Raw genomic sequence first — 20514 nt, 5'->3', positions numbered from 1 at the left:
CTTAAATCTAGCTTAATCACAGATGGAGCTTTATAATTCCAAACTCAAAGGACATTCTCTCCTCTCTAACTCAAACAAAAGCCTTCGTGAAGATCACAATATGAACCTGTCTATCTTCATTGGATTTTTTCATCTCACTCACACTTTGCCTCCCACACACACATACAGTCTCACCGAGAGACACAACACATGGTGGAGCATCCTGCGTGCATCCCTCACACACACGCTCTCTTGGCGTGCAGCATCTCGATGAGCAGGTTGTTGCAGGGCACCTCTCCACTCAGATGCTTGTAGCACAGGTAGTCCTCTGCCTGAGTGCTCAGGGAACGCAGCTCCGGCAACCGCACCACCAGCTGGCTGAACTTCTCCTGGAACTGTGGGTAGGTGGACAGGGTGTACTCCAGCAGAGCCCCGTTCACCTGCTCCTGGACGCCCTCCACGAATGCCTGGTCCTCCAACAGCTTCACATCTGCACACACATGCAGAGGATGGACATGCATCACCCAGTGAGGAGAAATATGAGCCTGCTGACGTGTGGCAGAGCCAGGCTGTTGATGTGGTAGTATATACGTCCCTTAAACCTTAAAACTCATGCTGTGCATCCTAACACTGGTCATTTCCACAGAACTTCATTTTGGACTCCAGTGAAGGCACTTTGGATGAATTAGAACAAGATGATACATACATATATATGATGATTTATACATATATATGATATAGCCAGAAAGATGTTGAATGACAAGATTTTTCCAAACTTAAATCTACTTTAGAGGAGATAAAATGGTAAAACTGGATTTTAAGAGGTTAAGATCTGCATCAAGACACAAGATGTGGTGTCATTTTATCACAGATGTGTCTTGTTTCATAGATCTAAACTGTGCTTTCCATCAACCTGCTTTAATGCATATTCTGAATTTCCTTGAATGAGTTTAGTTCTCTGTATTTGAAAATATGTCTTGATATCACGGGAAAGTTTGCCCAATTAACAAGGAGAAGGTTTAGGTTTAGATGCTTTTCAGGGTTGTGTAGATACTCATTTACACAACAACCATTTCAGTAAAATGGTATGACCTCACAAGAAACAGAAAGGTTAAGCAACAAGGATTCCCATTGTGTGTAAAAGTTCTTTCTAGACTTTGAGATAGTAGTTAATTAAAATAGTTCAAATAATCTTATCTTGAGTTTGAGTAACTGTAGTGTTGCATCTCAGCCTTCACCAAGAAAAGGAGTCTTATACTCAGGCTGTGTTTTAAGGCAAGAGAAGTATTTCAGAAACATTTTTTCTAATATATGCAGCCAAAATTTCCTAATGCTAACATGTCAGCTTGACAGCTGTGAACACTACCTCACACATTCATTATAATAATGTCAGGTGTTCTCTGATATAAGAATAAGACATGACAATTACAATTAGCTGACGTACATATGAATTCACACACCGATGGCACAGCATCGGGGGCAGTTTTGGGGTTCAGTATCTTGCCCAAAAATACTTTGGTGTTTGGACTGCCGATGCCAGGGATCGCACCACCAAGGCCTGATAGGTACTCTACCTCCTGAGCCACAGCCACCCTTTAAGGTAGTTGTTGTGTTCCAGTAGACAGCGCCTGAGCCAACAGACTCTGTCAGCAGCTAAACCAGTGACACAAAGCCCACATCCACAGCAGTGAGCAGTAACTGCCAGGCCAGGCACCCAGGATTTATCATGAATATCATGAATACTATTTAGCTTGTGTTTATATGATTGTGGAATTTAACCGAGCTGTTTATTTTAATATTTGATGAATACATAAATGCACTTATCACTACTGCTCTCACAGCTCTCTCGTGGACTCGTCCTCCAGCAGGAGTCAGCCAGTGCGGTGGTTTTGGAGAGAGGCATGAAGGGGGAAGGTGGGACATTTTTGTTGCCTACTTTAAAATGTAGTTTACTCTTGCTGGTTTCTCCAACTTTACCAAGTCCAGCTTTAACAACGGAGCCATCTCCATGACAACTGAGCAAACTGCATACCGTGGCGTGGACTGTGAGGTGCTGTTGAAAGGAAAAAGGCTGGAAAGTGGACCTTGATTTAGGATCACTTTCGACAAGGTTCCTGTTTTGTTTTGCAGATTCTTTTAACAATTTGCTCAAAATGTGCACATTTGGATGGAAACTTTTGGCCTTTTGGAGGGTTTTGGCAGCATGGGTTTTTGAAGGCTTATACAGATAATATATTTGCACTCAAGCTGTTCAAAGCCAATATTCAATATAAAATTTGTCCATTTCCATTCAGAGAAATTCCTTTTATTTGTTCCAGTATGTTAGTGTAACATTATATAAGTGAATATTAAAGTTCTATTTCAGAGGACCAGAAAGAAGAAATAAAGCCGCTTTAATGTTGCATTCAACCCATTCATTTATTGCATAAACCATGGCTACTAGATTTTATATATATATGCACTATCTATACTTCATGTATGAAATAAAGTGAGTACACGGAGGGCGTAGCTCTGTGTGTGTGCCAGTGTGTCTGTCTGTCTGTCTGTCTGTCCGTTTGTGTGTACGTATGTGTGTGCGTGTGTGAGACAATAGCCAAGCCCTCCGGTAGACTGGCATTCAGCATCAGCTGAGCCCATCTTAGAGAATCCATTCACACAGTAATTAAATGTTTTGAATCAATGTTCTGAATCATCTTTTCAAACTGCTTAAGGGCAATTAAATGACCCCCGACAAACCTGACTCTGAAGATGAGGGAGAGCGCGAGCAAAGAAGCCACAGGCAAAGACAGCAAATATTTTCTGCCTATGACAAGTGCTCTCACCATTCAAAAGCTCTTTGTTCCCCGCTTTGCTAGCGCTAAACAGCAAACACTTCTGGGAATCTGGGCAAGCCACATCTATGCTCTCTCCATCTGTACAAGCCACTACATGAATGTTGGCCCTGCCATCGAATGACAGACCCATCCATTACGCTTCTTTTGAATGCCATTAGTGGACAATGGAGGAGGATGTCTTTGTTAATATTGGCTTTTGTCAATCCTAGAAATTTAATTAAGTGAATTTATTGGAGGAAAAAGGCCAGTTTGGAAGACGCTTGTAACCTTACAGATAAATAGGTACTGCAGATAATTTGCAATTGTGACATTTTTTCATTAAAATGTCAGTGTTGCTATTCAAATTCCGCCAAAGCACAGCATCAGTATAGCCCTGCAGTCCCATGAAGTTGATTGAATTTTACATCCAAACCAGCTATTCTTCTGAAAACTCTATCTACAGTCTGCACATGTAAGATCAGGCCTTTAAAAATACATTTATTTGAAGAAAGGCCAATCATAGATTAATCATTCTTACTTATATTATGAATGTTTAAAGGAAGAGACTCTGTACTGTAAACCTATATGAAATATTAATACTGATTTTCCATTTTGAGCTGTTTTAGCCTGACAAACCTCAATAGGTCTGATATATGCTAAAATGACAGCATTTCTTTTTACAACATTTTATTTTTGCCAGATGATGATCAATAACTGTGTCATTATTTGCTTTTTTTTTAATTCAGTACTTCATCTCTGGCTACACCATCTGCACATACATCACAGTGATGAAGCACAAACATGAGGCTGACTCACTGGGGTTGAACAGCAGGAGGAATTTCAGGCAGGCAATCTCCCTGCGGTCAACCTGCAGAGCGCGCAGCCTCGCCACCAGCTCCTGACCCCTCTGTACCAGACTGGACAGAGTCGTCTCAGCTTGGGACAGGATGAAGGACAGCTCGACCTGAAAGCATAGGCTACAGGTTATTTTTCTAAGTCTCTTAAATTCTTGAGACCCTCATCTTCATATTGTTTAATGGTTGCAGAGAAAAATATAGAGGCATCAGATGAGGAGTTCTGTAATCCTCCTGCTAATGTATTCCAGTATTGAGTATATACACAGTATATCTGTTTTATCTTCTGAACAGATGGGAAAATAACAAAACATTTCTTTACCTCTACATCTGATGTATATTGGGTAAATCGAACTGATTTGTATAAATGAATAATTGTTTTAGCAAAATGTATTTTGTATGATGTTCATCTGTCAGTATTTCAAACCTGAGATATATCAAATGAAGATTATCAGCATTCTACAGTGTGAACAGTCCACATAAGCAGCTCAGAGTGAGGTCATGTGTGAGCTGTCTGTATGGAAAGGTATTAACAGCAGTTTTATAGTGTTCCACTTCCTCCCACTCTCTGTGCAGTTTTTCAGTGCTGGAATACCATGTGACCCCAGGTTTGCTGTATGCTGATTTGCCTAAATACATTAAATGAGAAATAAGCTTAGTGGAGGCACAAAACTGAAAGAGTGACATGGCCTCATGATGTTTCAAAAAAGCAGGACCCACTTTAAGGTTTTTATCATGTCAGTTGATAATGCTCTTTAGTGCTACATATTCCCAAACAACTTTCAAATTACATTAGCACCAGTCAGTTGACACAGAGCTTTGTGGGTGCTTGAAGTTCTGGGGGCAGTCATTCTCACCGGCACACATAATCGTTTCCTAAATATGTTTATTAGGATATCATCAAAACCCCCTTAGCATTCACCTATTTGGCATCATTTTAAAACTTACATTTTATTAAATAATTGTCTTCAGGAACCAATTTACCTCATTCAAACCATTCAAACAGCTCTCGGAAGGCTTCTCCAATTTAAAACTGATATGCTGATACACTGTGTAGACTAGCATATGACGTGCCTTTCACTGTCAGTCTACCTCTTACATAATAGAGTCTCCTCATGAAGCATGGAAGTATGGAAAATCTAACATTTGATTTTGTCTTCATTCCAGAGATCCTTCCACAGAATAGGTGTGGTGGGTCACCCTGCCTTGCAGAGATACTAACTGTAAAAGAATTTCACTTTCATCAGTGTCAAAGGCTGATAAAACACATAGTTCTGGGGGGAACTTATATATTGTACATGTAGTTTTGGCATGAAAATAACCACATTTGAGAAAGCAGCATTGTTATCAACATTTGAGACTTATAAATACCTGTATACTGATTTAAAGTAAATAAATAAATAAAAGATTCTGAACTTCTTCATTCATTTGGTTCATTTTGGTCCATTTGTTAGATCAAGCAAACAAAATAAACACTGAACTACATTCTGAAACAACAGTCCAAAGATTTCAAACAGCCTCTCTTTAACCACATTTTGAATGCAGCCTGGTGCAAGTAAATGAAGCAGGCTGTGCAGTGGGCTGATGGGAAGTTGTGTGAGGGAGTTGTTACCTCCTGGCCGGTCACCAGCAGGATACTGTCTTCCTGTCTATGTTGCACTTGTCTGAAAATGTGATCCAGAACCAGAAGTTCAGACCAGCAGTTATGGAGCAGCTTCATTTGATCCCCCACCTTCAGGAAACAGAGAGAGAGAGAGAGAGAGAGAGAGAGAGAGAGAGAGAGAGAGAGAGAGAGAGAGAGGAGGAGGAGGGGGAGGAGGAGGAGGAGGAGGATAAAGAGAGGCAAACAAAAACATATTATCTTGAAGCACGTCTACAGTCTGAGGTTCACTCTGTTCAAACACATATATACTATATCTTTTTTCTATCTTTGTTGTTTACTGAAAATCAATATTCTTTGAAACTTGCAAATAGTCCTGATTATTCTTCTGTTTCTGTCTCCACAGCCTCTATGTTCATATTGTATGGAAGAAATCAATATCCTCTTTTTAAATGTATTTTGCAATTGCATACTTTGTGTTGTTGTATTTATTGTGGTCAATAGAAACATCTCACACAGCTGAATTCCATCAGTGAAAACTCACTTGTTCATTAAATTTGATCCCAGTTTAAATGAATAAAAATTACTTTTTACGCTACTGTCATGCTAATAATCCAGAGCCAAGTCCTTCTGAAATATGTGACAAAAACAGATAAAATGAAAAATGATGAGCGCATAAAAATAAGGAGTGAAGAGAAATGAAGTGACGCTCTGTGATACTGTGTGTGTGTGTGTGTGTGTGTGTGCTGATGTCTTGGGTGTTTGTGCTATTTCAGAGTCCCATGCTGTGTATTTACGAGCATCGTCTCAGACCTCTTCAACCTGCGGACCTCTCCCTAACCCCCACCTCTTCCAGTCACATCTGCTCTGCTGTGGAGGATGGGTGTGTGTGTTCAGATTGACCCCCCACCCCCCCACTGCCCGCTCAACTGCAATATTGTGTGTAAACTGAAGGACACGACAGTCAGTAATTCTGCAGCCACAGCTGCTAATAGGCCCAGAGACACATTCATCTGACACAGAGCTGACAGAATTACTGTCAATCTAAATGAAACTATATATCAGTTGCAAAGCAGAGGGTCCAATCTTGTTGGCCACACACTCATCTGGACTGGTGTAGAGGTGGGGGTCTGGGTGCACAGTGATAAATGAAAGGGTTAAAGAAGCAAGAGGTCTTCATGACCTCCTGCGCTTCCTCTCCAAAAGGAGTTGGATACTCAGCTGAAGCCAAAAAAATCACTCTGAAAAATCCCTTAAATGTGCTGAACATGGGGAGAAGGGCTTTATTTTATCTCCCACATGGATTCTCATTGTTTCTGTCTGTCCATGTTCAAACATGGAACTGGGTTAGACTAATACATCAGGTTATATGCTGGTCAAGTGTCATGTTCTGCCTGTGAGAGCCACATTGTATCTCACAGCCATGTCAGTACACTGTAACATTACTCTGGTAGCTCTTCGTCTACGGCTGGCCAGTAGTGGAAGCAGCAGGCTTCTTTTCTGTACTTGTATGGACGACCTCACAAACATGATGGCAGCAGAACAGAGGTTCTCCTGATGAAAGCCAAGAGAAAGTGCTGAAGTGTTAAATCCAACAAGCCAGGGTTTCAGCTGTTTTGAGGGAATGCAGACATCTGTATATACCCATCATGCTTGGCAATCAAATCAGTTCCTTAAATTTTGAAGACTTATCAGTTGAGGATAAATATGTTCGAGTGGGATTTGCAGTGGTCTGATTGCTTTAGTTAGTTTGGTAGATTTTCAACCGTGCACAAGAAATGTTCCAGTACTGTGTAGCTGTGTTGTCAGTGGGAGTATAGTTCAGTGTGCTTTAGCGAGACTCTGAGTGCTGCAGGGCAGTTTTTGGTACAGAGGGACCAGTAGCTATGTTCAGTGTTCGGTATCAACCAACCCATTCTCATTCTCAGACCGGAAAATACTGGCGCTTTGTCATTACATTCCTGTGTCTCATACAGATCCACAAGGTCCACTTTAGCATCTGTATGAGACACACCTGGCTTTACCAGGCTTTTAAACCCATCCACGTCAGTATTAGATATCCGGAGCAACTGCTCCAGCCTTGCAACATGTTCTCATCTCTGTGATGCACTTCCTGCCAGAAAGCCTTTCTAAAACATGGGTTGTAAAACACTCACAGTTAGGTTAGGTTTATGCATCAAAACTACTTAGTTATCTTTTGGCATCAAAAGAATTTGCCTAGGTATAAGATGATTTACTTTTGGGATAACTTTTCATTCACCTTCATCCACTTGTTGACTTTCTTGCTCTTTATTCTACGTCACCTTGCTCTAAGCATATAATATTGATGGGTTTACATTTGAGTTAGTGGAAAGCCCAGTGCATTTCATACTGACGCTGAATGGCACCTTGTGCATCTGTTTGAGACGTCAAGGGGCATGACAAAGCATCAGTCTTTGATGCTCTGTGAATAAGACTGGGCTCTGTAAGCAGACATAGAGGCAATGTTTGGAGATGAAAAATCAATGCAGAGCCATAGTGAACTGCTTTAATGTGTACACAAACAACATACTCTGGTATCCTGAGGACAAGCTATAGGCCAACTAACCAACACATAAACAGATTCAAAACAAACTTAACCTGTGTTGCAGCTCATTAACAATCTGTCTGGTTGAGCTGCAGAAATACAAGACAAGAGAACTGGCACAGTGATGCATAGTCAGAAGTTCACAAGCACCGCCCTGAACCGAGAAGACAGTTTCCATTCAGCCGATCCACACTTATCTTCACTAACTGCTAATCAATACAATGTTAGAGTCACACTGGGAACGACATCATTATCTAACATGTCTTAGATACAGAAGAAAAACATCAATACGCTTTAAGGTTTACCTTAATTAAAAAGTGCCATCTTTCAAAAGTTTCTTCAATTTCAAATAGTATATCTATTTTTTTTTTTGATCAGAGTAGATATCTATTACATCTATTTCTGGGCAAAACTCTTCAAAATCTTATTGGACATGTTTCTTTTAAATTGACCATCTCCAGTATACTACCTCTAGTGGCTGAACATTTATGATGTTTATTGTGTGCATTTCCTCAGCCACATCTTCCATGTTCAACAGGTGAATGGAAGGTCAAACACAAGACAGGACAAAGGCCACCTCTGGAGAACTGCAGCAATCAATAGCTTCCATTCTGCTCACAATATTACTACAATGTAGACAAGCCTAGTGCCGGGCTGCAGTGGAGAGCAGACATTTTCCCGTTATCGTCTGCATGGAATGTAATTATCCAGCCCAGGGAAACAGCTCTTTCTGCGGGAGGCTTTCTTGGCAAAATATGCACAGCTTTGTACTCACTGTCCATTATGGTTGTCCACTGTACAAAAAAATGTTCCAGCTATCAACAGAAATATTTTAGATGTGTATAACACAAGCTTCTGAGGAGGCTGCACAGTTGTTATGGTGAGAAAAACTGTCAAATTACAAAACTACAGATGTGACCTTTTTCACAATATGTTGGTTTTTCCTATCTCTGAAGGAATAAACCTACATCTTGATTGTAGATGTTTATTTTCCAGCATGTGACAATGCTAAATGCATTTCCCCAGCTAATACACCATCATTTTCATTCTTTACCTTCACACACAAATTGACACCAATGATCAAGTCTATTGGAACTGAAACAGCATTGTGAAATCTTTACATTAATCAAGTCATGAGTAAAACGCTCAATAGTTTGACAGATTTTTATGGCTAGCCAGTTAAGCCTCTGGGAAAATACACATACATTTCTCATGTATTTCCTACACTTTCTACCCTTAATGTAATGGCTGTTGGTCATGTTTACAGTTCACATGTTTTTGATTAACATTAGTGAAAGATGTTGGACTTAGTTTAATGCAAATCTTGGCAGCAGTTCTGTTTCCCTCTAAATATAACTGGCAAGACAAATTAGTTGTGAGAATTTCAAGAGGACAGGATTGGTCTAACATATATGGCATAATAAAGACTTAGCCAAGGTCACAGTGTTTCAGAAAATTTTCAGTGATTGTGCAGTGGGTTGAGAAAAGAGTGCATACACAGGCAGCTGTTCAGGACTGATGCATGTTTTAAGGTTCTGGTTCAGTAATTTGTGCATGTGTTAGAATGAACATATTAAGAGGATTAAGGGACAGCCTGAGACTGCGCTTGAACATGGTTCATATTTGTGTGTTACACCCCCTGTCAACAGTGTTTCAACTATACTGTAGATGACAAAATGAAAATAACAGAAAGTACAAACTCATTTTTAAACATGATGATGAGACTGTAACACGCATGTAAAAGCAATTACTACTTTGTTTTAATGCATCACCTCCTGTGCAGCACAGGATTTCCCCAACAAAGACAGGGACTCACTCATACTGAAACTGTTTTTGACAAAACATGTAAAATCACCACTATAAATATAATGTGTAAACAAGTGGACAAGTATATCAGAATTCAATGTGGATCAGTGTTAATTTTGTCAATGAAAATTCCGACGACAAGTATTCATTGACGTCAATTTATTGCATGACTAAACTGTAACGACAACGTAAATGAAAAAAATATTGATAACAAAAATTACAGCGAAATCCCTCTTCATCATGCCCTGACGAGTGTAAGGAGACAAAAAGACAAAAAAAAAAAAAAAAAAAAGTTGTCTGTGTTCGGGCGGACAACCCAATATCTTCTGGAAGTTCAAGTCAAATTCTCTCACTGTCCCATCTCATTGGATAAAACTAAAACTAAATCTAAAATTATTTTCAGTAAGCGACTAAGACTAAAACTAAATTTAAAATTCTCGTCACTGATGCAGATTCAATAGTAATGTGTCATTAAGATCTATATTTTTATGTCACAACTTCCATGATATGACATTTGAGCAGGCTTTCTGCTTCTGTCCTGCATCAGTAATGCAGAGGAGCATTTCAGCCAAGTATCCTTCTAACACAAGCAGTATAAAGACACCTTGTTGTTGTTAGTCTGAGAATATACAACACATCTCATCAGCATTACAATTTGTTTCTGGGTAAAGCAAGGTACAAAAGAAACAATGCTCTTGGATGTTCAGAATTCAGTCATCGTTTATAGTCATTTACATACTGTGCCTTTGATATTTGGACACTGAGAGAAGATGAAAAGTTGTGAAATCAGTTGTAAATTCCATTCATGCAACAGACAATTTGTCACATTAGTTTATTATTGTTATTACTGCTGTATTAGTGATGTTGTGTGAATGACCGTATTAAAATATGATCATTTCAACATAATGTTAATGTAGACAATGGCTACTGCCTTTATTGACGCACTCTTAATAAATCATCGACTTAAAAGGGTTTGTGTGCTCAAATTACAAGAAAAAATTGATTAAATTAAATTGAACGTCATTTCTTCCATACTTCTAGCAGGATCTAACCATGCAAAGAGCTGTGGTTGTATATTGTATTTGCCCAGAACGTGAGCATGCCCATCTTCTCTCTCTAGAAATTCTACCTTCGATTCACCTAAAACACTGTCAACCATTTAATTTAGGATTTACATCTGACTGAAGGGAAATTTTGATTGTGTGTTTTGTGGAGAAATGACATGTGACAATGATGCTGTTTCTAGAAAGAGATGCTGAAATTATTACGTCTGCATTCTACTGGGGTGGACAGAGAAGTCCTCCTGAAAGATATCTAAAAACCTGGACAAATAAAACTAAAACTAACTCCATGGTTAGATGCCACTATAGGTGCATGGAACATCCAGCATTTTTGAAGTGTGTAGTATGAGGCTCATGGATGTGTGAGGCACTGTGTAGCATTCAGCCAGTTGCCCTAAAACATGATTCACGGTAAAAGTCCGTGCTGCACTTTGTACAACAACACATCTACTTCAGTCTGTTGCCTTTTTGGTGCAAGCTGAGAATCCAAACAGACAGAAACCAGACAAACCTTCACACATGTCTCAGGAATTTGAACATCGATAAGTGATCCAGCTCTGTTGATCACTTTCTGCTTATTATGATCTCCAGCTAAATAGATATCCCAGGTGCTAAGAGTCCTGTCAAAACATGGTTAGAAACACAATTTGAACATTAACCCAGAAACCAGCTGTAGAATACGAGGCGGCTCGGTTCAAGCCCATGGTTGTCCCAGGAATGAATATCAACAAGTGCATAAGTGTGAAGCAGGAAAGGAGCAGACCTGCTCTGAATGTACCAGAGTAAATAAACTGTATTTGATCAAAAGGTGGGAGGGAATCTCACTAAATCTCACCAAGGCCAGAATCGACCTTTTTGTTGCTAAACTGTTTAAATGGTTGAATCAGTTTGACCATGGCTTGCTGAAAGACATTTGTTTGTCAGCACATGAATCACAGAGAAAGGTAAAATTATATTCATTGTTGTGTAACCGGCCTGATTTGTCAGGAAAGAATTATAATCCTCCATTTTCATTTGGAGCAGTCAGTGTATTCAGCCATATTATCAGCAGCAGCACAGTTAACCAGTTAACCACAACAACAGCATTGATTTGTCCAGCACTTCAATTTGACTGTGTCACTAAATCATCTACACTGTCCAATACAGCATCGTGTCACAGTGCTGGGGATGATGGAGGGCAACACTGATGTATGTCCAATCATTATCCACAGTGTGCATGTGTGTGTGTGTGTGTGTGTGTGTGTGTGTGTGTGTGTGTGTGTGTGTGGCATGTATTACTCATGTTGCGGGTACATGAATCTGTTTTCTCAGTCACATTGTGTAAAATGTCCCTATAATATAAATCATAAAATTTTAGGGCAGAAACTTGGGTTAGGGTTAGGGTTAGGTTAAAGTTAGGGAAGTAGTGATTAGGGTTCGGGTAAGTCTCCAAGAATTAAGGGACGTATATTTAATGTCCCCCTAAAGTATGAAAACATGACTCTGTGTGTGTGTGTGTGTGTGTGTGTGTGCGTGCGTGCGTGCGTGCGTGCGTGTGTGCGTGCGTGTGTGTGTGTGTGTCCGCTACTGTTCAGCACAGACAGGAAGCACAGAGAACACCAGCCAGGAACAATAATCCTTACAATGCTTAAAGTATTCCACCGCATGGCCGAAACAGTTGTGACTCAGTCCTAATTAAGATAACTTTGTATTTTTAGAGTGTACGATATTCATTAGGTATTATGCTGACTTGTCTATAACATTACATTTAGCAACAGTTTCCATGAATAGAAATAAGCATGAAAATACAAACATCTCTTTTTGTATATTTCCATCAAACATTAATGAATACAGTGTGTGTTTATGTGTTGATAGTGAACACCAGAGCATATAACCCACATCAGGCATGTAAAGAGGTTATGATGCATTATAATTCAATAATATGTGATGCAGTCATTACATAAAGCTTAATTAATTTTTTGCTTATCTTCAAGTAAATAGGGACTATTCAAGTGTTTGTGCATGTGTTAGTTCAATTAATGTATACATTTTTTTATCAAACAGATCAGAGTTTTTCCCTTCCTCTCTCTAGTCATTACCAGAATGTACAATAAAAGATTTGCTTAACAAAGCATGACAGTAAACATTGATAAATCAATAACTCTATGTTATATGTTATTATCAGCATAAAGTTTATGTTATTATTATCAGTTATCAACAATTGATCCAGTAGGTTTCTAGTTTCTGCAGGTTGATTTTCGTAACCCAAAAATCAGCAGAATCAACTGAATTGAAAAAAAATATATAATAATCTTGTAAAGGTGCCATTCATCCAAATCTCATATATTTGCACAATTTGAGATATTAATGCTCATTTTGTCATTCACTAGCCTGTTTTTAATTTTCCTTCTGTTTAATGGGAGAAGGTGTACAGCCAGAAGGAACAGCTAGTGCTAGAATTTGTGATACGACAACACCCCAATTCACACACACGCCAATTCACACCTCCCCTCAGGGAGAGAAGCAGAATGTGGCATTCAAGGATTCATAATATTTTGTCCCCCAAACCAGTTGATTTATTGACACATATGTGATTTTTATAACTGAAATCAGGACCACTGACGCGTCAAGCCAAGCAGGCACAATAACAGGAGCATTTATTATTTAAAATCAGTGCACAGTTCCTGCAGGGCCTGTATTGCCCTCATCTCCCAATGCAACATTTCATCCTTTTATAAACCAAATATCATCTCTGTGAAGTGCAGCATAAATGAGCAACACAAATTATTTTTTTGCTGGATGCCCACATCTGTCTTAAAAATATTATTTAGTTCCACAAAAATAGGACTGTCTCTGTTTATAGGCTATAAAAGAAAAATGTATGGATTGTGCAGAATCTGTATAAACCAAGGTTAAGAGATGGGAGACAAACTCAAGCTTGTAACTGTGATATAGACGGTTACAAAGAATGGAATTTTACATTTAAAAATTGTGGAGTGCAGCTGGAAATTGTGACATTATTCCACCATTTGGAACGGGTGCATGCATGCATGTGTGAGCATGAAGATAGAATAAAGGGGTTGGGACTTACCCTGAGCTCCTTGAAGAAGATGCAGCTCCGGGCCCACTCCACTATGGAGAAGAGAGTCTGGTCTGCCATGCGACACATTAGACTGAAGGTGGTGGGCTTATCCAGCCGGCCCCGACCGCTCTGCTCCTGCTGCAGATGAGCAACAATCTTATTCTGCACCACCAGCTCGTCTGGATCGCAGCGCAGCAGCTCCAGCACCAGCGGCGGCAGGCTGGGCGGCTGTGGTGAAGCTGAGGGGTACATGTCTGGGTAGGGGTATCCTGTCAGAGACTCAGGGGAGCTGGTGTAGTCGGGACACTCTGCTTTAATCGCCCTGCCGGGGAAGGCTGTGTACTGGTACTGAGTGGTGAGGGGCACATGGGACTGCATGGCCATGCCCAGGGATGGGGGTCCATAGAGGTTGGCCTCGTAGTCTGTAGGGGTGATGGAGCTCGGGGTGGAGGGGAGCAGACTTTTGGAGATGGTGGGCAAGCTGTGCAGGGTGCCTGTGAAGCCGTAGTCAGTCTGCAGAGGAGAGGCCGGTGGAGGAGCTGCGCTCTCCAGCTTGAACCCGTTGGATCGTATCAAAGCCTTCTTCTGCTGCTTCAAGGCCCTGTCTCTCTTGTACATGGGGCCAAATTTATTCCTCCCCCCACGCATGCGGTCTGCGCGCACCGCTGTCACACAAGAGACAACAGGTGAAAAAACACATTTCCAAATGAAACACTTACTCTACTGAACTCTCCTGTACTGCTAAGAGCCCCTTTGCAAAGATCCTTGATGAGCATTGAACTGTAACAGAGAGTAAAATAATAATTCACATTCACAATTCACATCAGCAGTATCCCCAACTATTCCTACAGAATAAATAGCGGACATGTTGGTCATTTTTGTTTCCCTTTTTAGGGCTGAGATGAATCCCCAGAGCCTGTGCAGCTCGACTCCTTCTTGTAGTCTAAATAGAGCTTTTGATTTAAAACAGGGGAGTCTCTGGGGTTTTATCAGTAAGTCAAGAATGTGTCCTTTTTCTGCTACGGAAGCAGGTGCTTTCCTGCATTGCTGTCTGGGAATTAATCCCATCCCATGTGTCTAGGAAACAACATGAGAGCCACCAGCCCACAAATCAAGATATATTTAAAGGGGTTTTACTGTGGTCATCATAGGAGATAGCATACAATTCTTTAAAAAATTAAATTAAAATACCATGAAATACACAAAAACAAATGTGTAATAAATGTGCCAACATAAGTCAGTAAGAACAACATAAGTCCCTATTCATTTCTCACAATATTATTATTATTATTGTTGTTGTTGTTGTTGTTGTTGTTGTTGTTGTTGTTGTTGCTTATTTTGTTAACAGTAAACTGTACCTTCTAGCCGCATCCCGACGCTGAGGCACTTTTGGAAGCGACAGAAAGGACATCTCTTCCTCTGAGTTTTGTCTATTTTACACTCCTGGTTCTCCGCACATGTGTACCGCTTGTTGTTCTGCACTGTCCTCTTGAAGAAGCCCTGAAAGACAGACGGCACATTAGAAACAGCGAATTGAGAGTATATGGTATTTAACATTTAGGCACGCAAATAAAAATTAAACGTCGCGCTGAAAATGACTTTTGTATTCATCAGACTGTGAGATTAATATGATTTGTATTGCAAAATGACTCAGTAATGGAATATTGTGCTAAAAAAAATGCTTAAGGATGCTTTATCTCTGCGGCTAAAGTGGGTAAATTTAATGTTGCACTTTTCTATTTTATGTTCACAGTTTAAATGAAGGAGAAAATACATTTGAAATGCCGATAAATCTCTTTTAAAGCCAGATTATTTGAAGAAGTTCACTTTGAACACTTTGGTGTGATCGTTAATGAAATCGATCATAATGAAAACATCGGTTTAAACAGCAGATATTCTACAGACTTTGGTATATTGGACTATCAGTAGCTAACTGGACTGGTTTAAGGCTCGGTGACAATGTCGCCACTCTTCACGGGGCTTCTTCATGTGCCGACGTGCGTGTTTTCAGGCCGTCAAAGCTCCGTTGTTACCTTGCAGCTCTCGCAGGTGAGCAGACCGTAGTGGTATCCAGACACTTTGTCTCCACACACAGGACACAGCTCTTCCAGGTCATCATCATATGTGTATTCCATAACCTTCAAAGTCACACCTGGACACACACACACACACACACACACGCCACCGCATACATGCATCCACCCACCACAGACAACGCGCCACATTAAGCGCACAATGCAAATATCCCGTGCACAACTTTCTGTTGGTAAAAAAATGCCGTCAGTTTTTCATTTAAATGACTCAGTCATGTGTCTGAATTTCACTGAACTTTAATCTATGTGCAACAGTTTCAGTTCTGCCGTGTTGTATTTTTTCTCTCCTTTAATATAATTTAATCTGACATAAAAATGAATAAAGGAAGTCAAAGAAAATAAGAAAATCTTTTTTAAAATAAACTTTAAAATACCCCCCGATGTTCCACGACAAGGGTTAATATCTATTTGATCGAAATCATACTTTATTAGTGTTGTTATTATTATCTCTATATAACATATTCATGCGATATATACTGTACATTTCAAAATGAAGAAAGGCGCTGTATAATAAGGCCTAAATAAAGGTCATCTTCGTTGCCCAAAACATACGTACATCCTCAATCTCTAAATTCAACTATTTCAATATACCTCGTCTTCGTTGGTGTAGGATATTTTCTGTGTAGGCCTACAAGATGAGAGGTCTTTTTTTCAATAACATTGCCGCAGCTGTACAATATGTAAGAAACAAATGTTTGCGCAGGTATGTTTACAAGATATGATGGTGTACAGATGAGATGATAAGGTCGTATAAAAGTTTCTGTAGCCCATAAATAGATACAACAATAAAAAGGAGGCTGTAGTAACCTGTGGTCTCAAGGTTCATCCACTCCAGCCAATAGCGACTAATTCCGACACAAATGTATTTTCTCTCTCTCTCTCTCTCTCTCTCTCTCTCTCCAAAGACCCCTTTTTTTTTTAATACCCATTAGCGTGACCCCGCTACACGCACTGCTTCAACGTGGGAAGAACTGGCGCTGCGGGTGCTGCAGCGCCCCCTGCTGAAAGAGGGTCAAGCTGCAGACATGCGCAGACATTATTATTATTATTATTATTATTATTATTATTATTATTATTATAAACAACGTATTAACGTTTTGAGAAATAATAAATAGCTATACTGAATACGGTCAACATCACGGACAACGAAAGTTACCTCCTCGGAGCGTAATGTAACTGGAAAAAAAAAAAAAAAGCAGCTCAAGAGAAAAGGTTTGATTTATTATGAGCTGCCGCCGAGCAGTACATTATCATTGCGCAGTCATATCACACTCACTTCCAAAATGTATTTGGCTAATTTGAGCTCCTGGGCTGTTTCAAATATTGTGCGCAATGGGGCCAGGACTGAAGTGTGTGTGTTTGTGTGTGTGTGTGTGTGTGTGTGTGTGTGTGTGTGTGTGTGTGTGTGTGTGTGTCAGCGCCCTGTCACAGAGTCAGAGGTTTAAATAATGTAACTGTGCTGTTAAAATAACATTCCCGTATGTTCTCGTGCCCGACATCCTTTTTGACTTGTTTTGTAGTATTGCAAACAGGTTTTTTTTTTTTTTTTTTTGGCATTTAATTCTGTACATATTCCACAAATATTACTGATGCAAAAATATCCCTGAGGAAGATGCCATTAAAAGTCATTTCTTGCTGGGACAGCACTCAAAAATCGAACAGATACAGATAGATTAATAGGTTAAGGCCATTTGTCTGTTCTTGTCCGCTTCAAGCTAAAATATGGTTAACGTGAATTCAGATGGGTTTCACCTCCACTGAATCTACCGAATTAGCGCGCACTTTAAGTCTTGTTCAAACGGTTTATTTCCAGACGCTGCCTATGGGCGACAGCTGCAGGCACCGGCCTGAGAGGTGACAGATGAAGCCTTTATCACTGAGTATAAAAAGAATGAATCACTCACCCGGTGCGTTTAGCATATGAAGTGATAAACATATTATCAAAGAAAGAGTTGAGTTGAGTTGAACTGAATAAGGAGAAAGTCAGTTTCCGCGGCAGATGTGCAGGCCGCCGCACAGAGCCGGCGAGGTGATGAGGCGCCGTGAGGATGAAGAGGTGATGCCAACTCCATCAGCAATACAGGTGTGTATGTAGATACACGATGATAATAATAATAATAATAATAATAATAATAATAATAATAATAATAATAATAATAATAATTAGTATTACTTTTTAGACTCTTTTGCATTCTTAAATGATCAGCCTGTTTGTTGTTTTTGTTTTTTATGCTGTTTTTTGTAAATTCGCTGCATAACTGGGATTTGAAGAAGTTTTATTGAACGAGGCACAGTCAGAATGTTTTAAGGTAATTACTAGGCGACTTATTATTATATATACTTTTATTTTCTATTTTATTTTTGGAATTTGTTATCACTAATATTTCAGAATTTCTGCAACAATTCTTTTATCTTTTTTATACTGTTTCATTTTTTTTTTTTTTTTTAATAAAGTGTCATTCTGTTCTAAATTGGGTTTTTGTTTCGGTCAATTGCCGGTCTATAATTGGGCTAAAACTGCGTTTGACAGTAAGTGTTACTGATTTTTTTCTGTATTGTTTCTTTATCAGACAAATATTAATGTCAGTAATTGAAAAACAGGTTACGGATCTGTGGATGTACTGGAGTAATTGTAAGCGTTGAACTGGTTTCTCAACCCGATCAAAAATGTCATATCTCTCACCGACATACTGTGAACGCAGAAAGCGGCTGTATAATCAGTCACACTTACCGTGAGCCTTGTCTCCCAACATCTGAACCGAAGACCTCAGCCAGTCAGTGATGATTGTCTGATAATTGAAACCTGAATGTAGGTGTTGCTGCAGCCTTGCATGGGCTGAGGAGGACAAAACCAAACCAAAAAAAGACCAGTACAAATCCGGAGGGTCACTACCTATAACAATGAGGGTTTAAGAGCCAGTTGGGCCAGTACGTGTGTGAGGATGACCATTGAGGATCGCAGAGTGAAACTCCTCCAGTCCGCTCGCTCTTTACTGCGATTCCCTTATCGCTAAAGTTAGATTGCCGTAATGCAATTGGTCGACGCCGAGTCACGTGACAGATGCTCGCTGACACCATGAAAATGCCTGGACTGATAGAGGAGACGCACTAAATATACAGAGACACCAGGTTAGACTGATTAAAAAGTAGCTATCTACTATTTAGAAAAAGAACAGCCCCAAATGAGTGCACAGCTAAACTTTGACAGTTTTAAAGTTAACATTCATTAAACGTTCAATTTAGGCCCAAACTTGACTGGAGATGATGGCTGAATACACCAGGCCGAAAGTTCTTCATAATAATAATGATAATAAGAAGAATAATAATAAGAAGAAGAAGATACAAACAATACAAATACAAACGTATATATAGATAGAGAGAAGGAATTTTTCTCTCTTCTCTCAGTCCACATACATGCATTTTCTTCAGAATGCAGGGCCATGGATGGATATCTCTCTCTCTCTCTCTCTCTCTCTCTCTCTGTCTCTCTCTCTCTCATATATATGTGTGTGTGTGTGTGTGTGTGTGTGTGTCTATACATATGTATACGTGTGTGCGTGTGTGTGTGTATGTGTGTACAGTATATGTAGAATTCTGTTGATTTCTATATTTAACTGCAACAGTTGGTTGTATACACATGGAGTAGTAACCTCTCATACTGTATGCTTCAGCAGAATTAAATATGTTGGCATTAATATTAATTGACTCTAACTGGGCATTTTGCTTGGTAAGCGCAATGGAAAGTCATTGTTAGCCAGGGCAGGAAGGAGTGGGTGGCTGCTGAGGATCTGTCAGGCAGCCGAGGGTCAATGTGTGGAAGCTCAAACAAAGCTGAGGGTCCTCAACTATAGACCACTGCATAATTTTAAAGACAGGAAACACAAGGATGACTGAAGTCAACACAAAACATTCCCATTCATTCACTGTCTTTGATTATTGTTACTTTCTGCAGTGTCAGCTGGGGTCACTGTAGTAAAGTGATGGTTTTTCTATCAGCAGACTCCTCTTCCTCATGAGATTGGGACGCTCACTCTTAATTTGTCCTTGATGAGGAGGGGTCCTATGAATAACTGATTGATTGATTTAGCTTTCCCGTATATCTGTTTACCAGAATTGTCCCAGTTAGTCGTTGTATGGAGGATGATAGTTTCTTTTTATCCCTTCAGAGTTGAGACAGTTTCTGTAAGTCAAATTTCAAAACATTAGATATGTAACCTTTTCATACCCTTGAAATGCCTTAATCACAATTTCCACAAGCAAATCTTGATACTGATCAATCCTTAGATTTCTTAGCTTCGAAGATCAGCCTCTTAATTATATCTTCAATTCACTCAAAGTTTCAATCCTGTCATTATTATTGTAAATCTTTATTGAGGAGTGTTTACAGTGAGAAACTGCAACAAGTCCTCTTACCAACAGGTTGTTTGTCACTGCATCCGAGGTTTTGATGATATGTAATTACCAGTGGTGAGGTGAAGACACACCAGCACTACTTTCATTCAAGTTATGTCAAACTATGTTAATGTTAGGGGCTGATTATAGCAAACTTCAACTATTGAAGTCAATCACATCACTCTTCCTTCCAGTCTGACGTCCTCCATAAAACTTTTAATGGGGGAATAAAAATGTTGGGCTGCTGCCTGGTATGTTGCTGATATTTGTTATAGGTCGTTTTGCTGTT

At 39.7% G+C, this 20514-nt stretch overlaps 1 protein-coding gene across 1 annotated transcript; it reads right to left on the bottom strand.

Annotated features, from left to right (window-relative positions):
* Nucleotides 1–215: 215 nt before the first annotated feature.
* Nucleotides 216–18586, bottom strand: LOC143320906 (nuclear receptor subfamily 5 group A member 2-like). The gene is made up of 7 exons (XM_076730944.1): nt 18565–18586; nt 15774–15892; nt 15099–15240; nt 13750–14405; nt 5259–5378; nt 3609–3756; nt 216–469 (listed from the first exon to the last, which is right to left on the bottom strand). Exons 1-7 carry the CDS (start codon nt 18584–18586, stop codon nt 216–218), a joined length of 1461 nt encoding a protein of 486 aa, XP_076587059.1.
* Nucleotides 18587–20514: the final 1928 nt, after the last annotated feature.

Source organism: Chaetodon auriga, chromosome 5 (genome assembly GCF_051107435.1).
Source record: "Chaetodon auriga isolate fChaAug3 chromosome 5, fChaAug3.hap1, whole genome shotgun sequence".
In the NCBI taxonomy this organism is placed as follows: Eukaryota; Metazoa; Chordata; class Actinopteri; order Chaetodontiformes; family Chaetodontidae; genus Chaetodon; species Chaetodon auriga.
This window is presented reverse-complemented; position numbering and strand designations above follow the sequence as displayed.